Raw genomic sequence first — 11,337 nt, 5'->3', positions numbered from 1 at the left:
TCACTTCCTCTTCCTTTGTTTTATAGTGCAAGATTGACTTCTAAAATGGAATGTGAACAGGTATTGCAGCTTATTAACTAAAGAACAAAGAGGAGCTGGAGGCAATATGGTCAGGGGAAGGCATTTATTTCCACATCATAATCCCAAAATACATACTTCCTTATAACATGGCCATCACTGTAGCCATTGTTCTTTTATATCATAAAGAAGACTACACACCGGGACACAGATGGCATTAAAAGATTCAAACTAGAAGATATCAAATAGCAATGCCAACAATGAGAATAGAGTTTATCAATGCCAACAATGAAAATAGAGTTAATCAGCTAAAAAATATATATGCTATTATTACAGAATAAAAGAATATGATTCTTACAATCTAGCCCAATGCTATCCTTTAGTTATCAGAAATTCTCTATAACAATTTTCTATTTACATTTCACTCCCAACCAAACTTGTACATAACTTCTAAATTACAGAGTACAAGAAAAATGGATTCTATCATAGAATCTATTTTTATGATAAGTCCTGTCTTATAATATCTATGTCCTTAATATTCTTTTAACAATGAAACCATCAAAACTATTGAACTTATGAAGACCACTCAAACCTGTCCTCACCCTATTCAGAATCAATACTGGCACCAATCTTACCCTTTGTTACATCCTCTGAAGCTGTTTGCATGCTTGTGTTGTCCATATGCTGGGAGTCCTGTCATAGAAACAGTATTTCAATTTCAGTTTTCCCCAAAATTACCCAAACTAAAATGGAAAATTAGTGCAAACCACTAATTTTGAAGGTATTTCTGCAAGTATAGGATATCCTACCAAATTCTCTTTGTCCTCTTCTGGCATGCTCTCTATGGAGGAAGGCAAATCTGCCACAAACAACATGGTTCTTATATGTATCTAGCACAATACATTAATAATATTCCTAACTCATAAAAAACAATGCATTCTGCTTTACATGGAAACTACCTAGTTGAGAAGGCTTGTTCTTAGTACTCCCCTTGTCTTTTCGGTTTCCATCTCTGATTTCATTCTGCTCAGTTTTGGTCATTGCAGGATTTATAGAAGAACGTCTGGCAGGATTTATGGAAGAACGTCTCGCCGATGATTTAATAGGAGAACCCTTATCTGCAATTTTAACGCTTGAAGATTTTCTAACCACTGATGCCTGTAATTTTGTTACAGGCTGAGTTGAAGATTTCTTCCACTTTTGAACGCTGCTATTTTTTTTTATCTGAGAGGTCAGCCCTGGTTTTTCTGCGTCAATTGATTCAACTTTATCGGAAGTATTTTTGCTTGAGTCGAATTTTCCTGCCTTCACTGCATTACCATCTTGGACCTTTGACGAACATATCTCCTCTGCTTTACTTGGGGAATTTTTGCCATCAATGCCACCATGAGATTCTTCTCCTTCATCATGCTCAGGTATAAGGGGGCACGCCTCAGGAATGCGCACTACAAGTTCTTTGGCCCCTGTTTTAGCTTCAACTTCTAGAGTAACTTCTTCCAAGATACCGTAGTTCAGCAGGACCTCTTGAGCAACATCACCAAGATCAAGGAGACTATGCTTTTTGGCATAGCATTTCAGCTCATCTCGGACCCTTTGCAGAGGCTGTGAACGAACAAAACATCAGTTAAGCTGAATCAATAAGATATGAAAAATGAATAAACAAGAGCAAGCCACCCAAGCCAATGCAAAATTCAAAAATAGAAAGTTAACAATTGAGGATAGGGAATTTTCCCCACCTCGGCTGTAGATTCTAGTGCAAGTCGAAAAAATCCTAGTGAAATGCCATGTTTTCCAGCAGATTCTGCAAGCTTGATTTGTGCCAACCAATAGGAAGCAGACCTCAAGGTGCTAAATTTTCTTCTTTGTCCAGACTTTGGAATTTCCTGTGGTGTCGCTCCAAACATGGAAGTTGGCATTGCGTCTTTGTTTCCACCATTAGCCTTACCTTGATTCTTGCTGAATGGACCTTGAAGTGATGCTGACTTAGCAGTGCCCTTTCCTTTGGCGAAAGGTCCCACGAGAAAATCTGGCTTTGAAGTAGATTTGTTTTCTGATATAGTGCATGAAGGTGTAGAGTAAAGCAACTTGTTGTCAGTCTTTGCAACAGGGGTTGCATATTTTGAAGGAACGGAGAGTCTTCTTGCGGCTCTAGCAGGTTTATCCTTTAATGACAAGTCCAGCGTGCTAACACTCTTACTCACACTTAGTGAACGTTTTTCTCTGAGGAAAAACACACAAAACATTTAAAATTATTGGGCTTTCCTGCCATCTTAAGAAACAAATATGAAATATGTTTTGAGTTAAACCGGGCCAAAAGGGTTGAAACTAGAGAGGATTTTAACTGTAAAATAGGCACTGGAACCAGAAAGTAATTGGTTTGATAAGCAAAACACACCTTTTAGGAATGATTGATATCTCATTTGAAGCCTTATTTTCTTTGCTTTTGGGGGGTGAAGATCTCCGGGGAAATCTCTGTTTTACATTGCCTGCAACAAGCCCACAAAAAAAGATCTGCAAATTAAGTGTGTGTATATTTATGAAGACTGAAGAAAATGAAAACTCAATTTGGAAATGCATGTAGGGAACTAAAGCTGAAATTGAATGCTATCACAACCTAAGAACTAACACTTCTATTTTTTCATCCACTGATAAGCTGCCCCGGCTGGGATCTGACCTCAGACAGGAATACAGATCCACAAATTGCATATTCATCTCAACTTGAAATCCACTCAAGTTTCTAAAATTAGTCAGATTAACGGTACTTGAGAGTGCAAAACTCAATCTCTATAATGATTTTTAGTCAGACCATTCATTTCCTAATCAAAATGTAACAAAGCTGGCAGAGAGAGAGCCAAGTAGAATACATCCACCAATGGGCTTTGAATTCATTTACTGTGTATATATGGACAAGTTATCTGACCTAATGAGAAAAGAATCAACCCTTTTGTAAAACACACAAACAGTAGATAAATCCTGCTCCATCAATGGAATTGAGCTGTGATTGGACTTTTATTGGCCATCTTCTGTTTAGGACATATTCGTCGGATCTGTATGAGAGGGTGACTTGGCCAGTGCTCTGAGACCACTATGATCAAAATTAATGTGACAATATAGATATTTAAGGTGAGAACAGGAGTCAAAGTTTGAGCCTTAAAGAGTTGCTAGTTTTCAAAGGGGAAAATACTCTGCAGACGACAATCCAGCTCCACCGAAAGTCTCTATAAATAAGACAGGGTAGAAAACCCTCTGCATCTTTACCAACTCACACCACAATCTATCTCCACGGGAAGCCTCTATAAATAAAACAGGTTAGAAAACTCTCTCCAACGTAAACCTAGACCTGAAGAGAAATTTCATGATTAGAAAACTCTCTGCAACGTAAACCTAGACCTGAAGAGAAATTTCATGTGGATGTAAGCCCTTAACCAGAATGTCAAACAAGGGCATTCCACAAGGTACCCACATGTTAGAAATTAAATTCATGAAGCTCTATGTGCAATTGCAGTGATGCACAGGTAATCAAGACGACCGACCTGTGAATATAGATCCTTAACCAGAGAGAAACCATCTAAAAAAATTGGTCTACATTGACTGTTACAGAGCCTATGAAACTGACCTGGATATGGAGTGGGATGATCTTTAGATGCTTCCATTGTTGATAGATCCCAGGCGACCGCCCCTTATCCTTTCAGAAGGTTGTGGCCTTGATGCAGATCTGCCTGGAAAACTGGGAGAAAATTAAAACAAGTGTAAATGCGGAAGAGTGTCTGAGAACGAGGTGCGAGATGTGGTTTTTTATTTATATACTTCATTTCAAATGAAAGCGGCGGCAAAATGTCGGTAAAGTCGAAACAGGAATTATCACCAACGTTCACAGAGACAACCCGGCAGAGATGGGATCCGTTATACAGGGCTTTAGGAGAGGCGCGTCCGGCTTGAGCTCGTTGGGTCAAATTTTATATCTATTCCCTGTTCCGATTTTCAACCAACGGTCCAATCTTCGTTAAAAAAAAATGAAGAGATAATTTTCTAGGAATCTTGGGGTCTTTGTTTCGCCAGTAAACAAGTACTAAGAATGAGCTGGCGCTGATTGTTATTATCTTTGAATTGAATTGAGGGGGAACTGTAACATCGCAGGCCGCTGTGAGAACGTGGAGTTTAACGTGCTCTCTGCTTTGCCAGCTTGGCCACATGGATTCCCCTACCATTCCGGTTGGGAAAATTCTGTGTGTGTAATGATTGACCGTAGTATGGCGTAAGTTTTGGTTGGTTAACTTTTAGCCTAATTAAATATAGTTTAATTAAACTAAAAATAGAAAGATTTTTTAACATAAATAAAATAATTAATTAAATATTTTATTGTTAAATATCATCACTAAAAATTAAGAAATGTTATTAATTAATATTGTTTATAGAAATGTTATTAATTAATATTGTTTATATTGACATACACACTTTAATATGTATTTATTTTTATTAACTAAAAAATGTTATTAATTAATATTGTTTATATTGACATATATACAGTTTAATATGTATATGTGTATTTATTTTTTATTAACTAAAAAATGTTATTAATTAATATTGTTTATATTGACATATATACACTTTAATATGTGTATGTGTATTTATTTTTTATTAACATATATAATTTTTGATAATAAAAAAAAAAAATTAATAAAAAGAAATAAAACTAAAAACAAAAAATTAGTAACTAATAGAAATGGAAGTTACTTTTTCTGAAAAAAAAGAAATGGAAGTTACTAAACAAGCCATAATAAGAACTCAACCAATCACCTTACAAATAAATAGATCTAAATAACAATAAAAAATAACCAAATTTATTTCTCAATGTTAAACTATGGATAAGCACCATAAATTTGTTGGTCAAAGACAAACTAATGCAGAGTCAAATCAAAACTATAATACCATGTATGCGGCATAATAATAACTCATTTTAAATTGAAAATACAAAGAAAAGAACTATAATTCATAAAAAAATATATATATATATATATATATATTAAAATCAAAAAATTATATAAAAACAAAAAGAAATAAAACTAAAAACAAAACATTAGTAACTAATAAAAGTTACTAAACAACCCATAATAAGACTTCAACCAATCACTTTACAAATAAATAAATTTAAATAATAATAAAAATTGTATTTTTAATGTTAAACTATAAATAAATGGCAAAAACAATTGGTCAAAAACAAACTAAACACAAAATAAAAAGAAAATTTAAATACTTGTAAACATAGAATGAAAAGAAACAAATAAAATGAAAAACTAAATACGTAACCACATAATGAAATGAAAAATTAAATACGTAATACCATACCTACTACAAATATAATAAATATACACAACTCCCAAACTAATCAACTTTATAATTTTATAACACAATGCATTATGATTTCCAAGTTCCACCCCAGTGCATTGTTTTGTGGCTTTTTAACACGATCCAAGAATAATCTTGAAGCACGCTGAATCCATAAAATCGTGAAAAAAAAAAAAAACAACAACAACAACAACTAATTAAGAAAAAGTCATAGTCTAACGAGCCGGAGGAATTGCCCTGAAAGTTATGGAAATTCTGGTTATATTTAGAGAAAATCTGGCAAGGATTTTTGTAAATCCAAGTTATAATTGTTAAAATTCAAAATTGTAGGTGTTCTAGACGTTTTTTTATGATGTTGAATCCATTTCCACCATCAAAAACACAATTCAAACACTATCTCTACCAAAAAAAAAATGAAATTATTTTGCCCAAATTCTGACCAAAACCCAACAATTCCTCCACCTCAATAGACGATTCCGAAAAAAATTTATAAATATGCACATTCCCTAAACCTTATAATTATTCTGAAAAAAAAAAATCTAAATATGCACATTCCCTAAACCTTATAATTATCCAATTCACCAATGCCATTATTTAATGCGGTGTCAGCGTAGCCACTACAAACTTGTTGACCACATGGATTGGCATTTACATTCATGCATATTTCCACAAGCATTGTACACTTAACTAACAACAAAAACATTGGCATTTACATTCATGCATATTTCCACAAGCATTGTACACTTAACTAACAACAAAAACATCGTTGTTTAATGTACTCTCCGTGTTGTCAGCGCAAACTTATGGGCCACATGGATTGTCCTTATCCTGGAAATAAAGTTGACCTTATTACATGTCATCCTCCTTCAACATTAGAGTTGCGAGCATATTTTCAAAATTATTATACACTCAATGAATAATTTATTAAAAAAAAGTTTAATCTATTAAAAAAAAGTTTATAAAGATATAATTGAAATGTAATATTTTTTTATTCATCTGCAATTATGTGATTTTATGATTTTTAATTTAATTATTAAGTGGATGGTACGGATATAATTTTTTTTGAATATTTTTAGTAATTACACAAATCAAAGAATAATATTTATTTCTAAAGTAGTTATGCTATTTTTGCTTTTTGAAATTGATTAATTAAAAAAACAATGGTCATATAAATAAGTGTCACATGAAATGAGTTATGTTGCTTTTAGTATGTGGTATTGGACTATGGTATTGTAACAAAATATATTCACACATTAAGAATCTCTATGGTAAAGTGATGGGTAAATATCCATGGATAATAATCTTGTTCCATGTTTTTCAAATGTATATATCTTTAACTTTTATATTAATTATTTTTATAATTAATAATAATAATAATAATAATAATAATAAAGTTATAATTTAGTTAGTATTTTATGATTTTTTCTTTTTAATAAGGTGAGATGTATTATGAGGTGTTTTGATGCTTATTATGGCATGATGTCTATCAACATTTACCAATCATTTAATTTATATGATTGCCCTAGTTAATTATTTTAATGGCATTGTATTGTCTATGTTGGTGTGGATATGTTATTATTGTGACAAAGATGAATTGGACGAATCTACAAATAATGTATATCAAATCTAAATGCTTGATTAGTGCATATGTTGACATAGTCGAATGGGAACATATGAGCACTTATACAGGCTATGATACCTTGAGTGGGGAAATGGTGAGGGGAATTGTTTTTCCCAAAACCTTGCCCTGAAATTTGAATTCAAAACTTAGCGTGTTCCCTCTTACCCAGAAATTCATTGATTCTGAAGCACAAAGTAGTTGGAATATCCACCCTCATAATTGTGGAAGTTCAGGTGGCAGTGGAAATGTTGCTTCAAAATTCAATACAAAGAATGGACTGAGTACATTCCTTGGAATTTGACATTGACTTGCGGATTTTCCTTGAAGACTAAAGTAGATGTGGGGTTGTACAACAACTGACAAAAAATATGTGGAAAATTATGGAAGGTGTAGAGACCCACAAATGGAAAAGGATGTCAAAGAATTGTTAACATAGGAATGGGGCATACACAAGATAGTGATAGAAGTAGAGGACAAAACATAGTAGGCTAGAAGACATGAGTATGAGGTTGCAATTCCTAAGAGGGATGGTGGTTGAAACTTAGTTGAGTTAAATGGGTCGGGATTTGATGTATGTTGGGAAAGCATGAGAAGCAAGAGGTAAGGAAACCATTGAGGAACTATTGAGTAATGAAGGGGTTCATCATTTGCATTTACAAGCCAATAAAGATGCATCTGGAGATCATAAAGAGGTTCAACGGGGAAAAGAGTTCCTTGAGTTATTTATGCCTATTAAGGAGAATAACCTTCACCTAGCTAAATTTTGGAGTGACAAAAGTTTCCCTTATGGTATCATAGCCTAGCTTGGGGGTGACTAGTTGTAGAAAGATGAGATGCAGTTGATCCTATGGTTGGGTGGAAAATGGCTCATTCCCAGTCAAGGCAACATGTAATTTATATAAGTTCCTTCTCCTTTTTTTAAGGAAATGCCTATTTAAATAGATCCACAATTGGTTTACTGCTTTTGGATTAACTGCATGGAAATGTCTTTGTTGTTGTTGTATTTCTTGATTGGCATATGCATGAGAGAAACATGTTTAGTGGTGTAGTATTAGGCTTATAAGGCAAATTGCATATTATTTTGTTATGCTAGATTTAATGACCCCTAGAGGGAGAAAGTTTATATGTATAAATGTTATTATTTGTTGAGTAGTAAAATTGGTTAATGGATTTATATGTTGTTGAATGCTTTAATATTTCAATTAACAAAGGACTTTTAGGTGCCCTAAGCACCTATTTTCACTGGAGACGGGACTATAACAAGCATATTGAATGAGAAAGAAGGATTGCAAGGACAGTTGAAAAACTATATCTCGTAGCCTCTTTAGTAGCCTTGATGGTCGTCTAGTAATGTCAGGCTACCAACAGAGCTCAAATGTGAGGGACGGATTGCACCGACTATGCAAAGGAGATTTGGACATTGTTAATAGGAATTTATCCCTATGTCCAAGAGAAGAATTCCACAAATCTACCCAATATTTGTATAGACCAAATGATAGGTCACCCACTACTAACTCTCTTGGATCAATCGCTTCATAGACTTCACAATAATGCAGTGGAAATGGATGGGAGTGAATACATACCTTCTTTGATGAGGGTTGTTATGATCTTGACTAATGATGGTTGTAGGAGATCCTACTTTAGATCCTAAAGTCCTTGCTCCTTACTCCAATATTTGTAACCTGCACACAATCCACAAGCACCAAACCTTTCTTTCCAAGAAATGCAAAGGTGAGAGATAAACAAGATCTAATCTAGATTTCTCAAACTGATCTAGATCTAATACAAGTAGTTCACATATGTTGTATATGGGGGAGAAAACGTTGTATATGGGGAAGAAATCATAGTATCGATATTATGATGGAAATGTCAATCGTATAAGATTATAACTATAATATGTATGAAGACCTTTCTAGTCTCTTGGATATGTCTGCCCCTTGGTTGATTGTTGAAAGTAAGGCTACCTTTCATATGCAAGGATTCCTCTTTGATTATTTCACCAACATTTCATTACATGATTGTCTTTCTTCCTCATATCTTCCCTTGGGAATAGCCTCCTTATATACATATGTTAAGGAGATGGGAGGATGAAGGTAGACACATAACTCCTAATGATTTTACATAACAACACAAACTTCTAAACCATATGACAAGGCATTGTATGCTCTCTAAGTAGATCTCCTAGGAAATGTACAAATCTATAAGGTTAGCAGCATCATGGCTTTGTGTTAGTATCCTAAGAGTGATGTAATTGTTTTCATCACTTATTGCTAAAGGAAAGAAAGTGTGCCTCACTTTTTTCTCGGTCTCATGAGTAATGCAGAATCAAAATTGGCTTTACTGAGGTAAAACGTGAGTGTCTCAATCTACTAACTCGAGTAGGTTCCTCAACTAAGCTCACAGGTGTCAGATAGAGTTATAACAATTAACCCATAATGTGTGAGATTAGAAATCAAACTAGTCATGGAAACACATTACAATATGGAAAATATGAAGAGGTATCACAAGAAAGGAGCCAAATATCAAGGAACCAATCAAGACCTACAAAATATCCAATATTTTATCATATATATCATCGTTAAGATAGGCATACCCATGCTTTCTGTAGGAGATAATAAATCATGGCGCCAATAAAGTACATTGTAGACCCGTGACATGAACTTCTAGTACATGGCCATGAAAGATTCCTTTGTGAACCCATGTTATCAATAAAGAGATCATAACAATGAGAAAAATGAAATGTGGATTTATGCCACAATTTACATTAGGAAATTGTTAGACACGGATGAGAGTTTCCATGAGTGGCCTTCAAAGTACATAATATAGTGAAATAATTTATAATAGCTTGGGAGGGATAACATGTATGAATGAGATGCCTCCAAGCCCAAGGTCTTTGTCCCAACCTCAATGGTACAAATATACATCATGTGAATGGATGAGTTGTCGGTGACTATGGTACAAATTGTCTTATTGTTGGTCCTTGAGGAATACAGCTAATAGACACAAGGGGGCCCACTAATGATGAAAAGCACAATCTAATGAGTGAGAATAAATGAATTGATGTCAAACACTAATAGATTCAATTGATCGAGGGTAAATAACTATTATAGGCCATTTTATCACATCTGGTCAATAGGCCTACAAACTAGATCCATTAACATCCATGAACACCTTGTCATCATACCTACACAAATCCCTAAGCATGACTCTTGTTAGCCCTGAAGTGTAGCGCTGCCATATTGGAGGCTAAAGGAGGGAGATGATCTGCTTTTATGTCTCAGATAGGGCCCCACACAGGCCATCACCCACTTTCTCACCCTTCCACTTACCTTTCGTTCCGCCATTTCCTAACCCAACCCTCACATCCCGACGAAACCCTCTCCTCACCTTAAGCCTAAATAAATTAACCCAAAACCCCCGAAAAACCTTACCTTTCCACCCATACGCACCCTTCGCACATTTCCCAAGGACATCCTGTACCACCGTGTCCTTCCGCCATTGATTTTTCCCCGCCGAACCAATGGCCCACGTTTCACACGATCAATGAAACATGCCTGATCATTCCCCGCCGTCCGATCACCCTGCCACATCTAACGGCCCTCACTCATATCGCACGAGCAACTAGCGAGAGGAATACCCGCCCGATAAAGGTGGTTTTTCTCTCTCTTCCGCTGCGACGTGTCATCCGCTGAATGGAATCGGGCGGACTCCACCGTTTACCACTTACCGCCTGATGAGCGCCCGATATAAACCATAACTGCCCAAACCAAACCACCTCCGTGTGTTATCATCCGCGCACCTCCTTCACTCGATAGCTGTCCAATCTTCTCGCCTAAGATCTAATGGCCCGGACATGTTTCGCTCCCACCGTGACCTCAAAACTCCTGCGCATGATCTCCACCGTGCATTCCCCTTGATCCGACGACCCTCATGCATTGTCGCTCCCGACCGTCCGCCATCTCTCTGTCACTTCTCTGTCCGTCCGATTTGGCACATCCGTCCATCCATGCTCCTTATACTCCACTCCCTATCTGTTATCCGAAGAAGAAGGTGGCCGACTCTATTAGTCTGATGACAGTCAGACCGTTGAACCGAATTAACAAAAAATCATGGTCAAAGGAAGAAGGACACAACATGATCCAATAAACAGAATTAAACAGTCATGGAGCTCCACTGCCATAATCAAGCCAACTACCTAGCAGGACAACATAGTACCAGAATTGATTAATGTTTTCGTGATGGAAAGGAAATTGCGTCCTGGAATGCAATCAGACAGTTAATGCCAGTAGGTGGTCAATTAAGACATCTCCAGCCCTAAACGGCTAAGGATCATTGTAAAAGTAAACTATAAA

General features: G+C 35.6%; 1 protein-coding gene across 1 annotated transcript; it reads right to left on the bottom strand.

Moving 5' to 3' along the window:
• Positions 1 to 325: 325 nt before the first annotated feature.
• Positions 326 to 4,005, bottom strand: LOC149232101 (uncharacterized). Its single transcript, XM_089379352.1, has 6 exons — positions 3,635 to 4,005; positions 2,414 to 2,504; positions 1,755 to 2,238; positions 978 to 1,620; positions 828 to 877; positions 326 to 711 (listed from the first exon to the last, which is right to left on the bottom strand). Exons 1-6 carry the CDS (start codon positions 3,669 to 3,671, stop codon positions 622 to 624), a joined length of 1,395 nt encoding a protein of 464 aa, XP_089235478.1. The 5' UTR covers positions 3,672 to 4,005; the 3' UTR covers positions 326 to 621.
• Positions 4,006 to 11,337: the final 7,332 nt, after the last annotated feature.

Source organism: Pinus tabuliformis, chromosome J (assembly GCF_031772625.1).
Source record: "Pinus tabuliformis cultivar Carrire ecotype Pingquan chromosome J, CPIR1, whole genome shotgun sequence".
NCBI classification, from domain to species: domain Eukaryota; kingdom Viridiplantae; phylum Streptophyta; class Pinopsida; order Pinales; family Pinaceae; genus Pinus; species Pinus tabuliformis.
The sequence above is the reverse complement of the archived record's forward strand: the minus strand, read 5'-3'. Positions and strand labels throughout refer to the sequence as shown.

Excerpts from the sequence above, each read along its gene's own strand:
- LOC149232101 (XM_089379352.1), bottom strand. The coding sequence starts at position 3,671 with ATGGAAGCATCTAAAGATCATCCCACTCCATATCCAG. Across the intron at positions 2,505-3,634 it reads TCATCCCACTCCATATCCAG|GCAATGTAAAACAGAGATTT; the intron begins GTCAGTTTCATA and ends GGCTTGTTGCAG. Across the intron at positions 2,239-2,413 it reads ATATCAATCATTCCTAAAAG|AGAAAAACGTTCACTAAGTG; the intron begins GTGTGTTTTGCT and ends GTTTTTCCTCAG.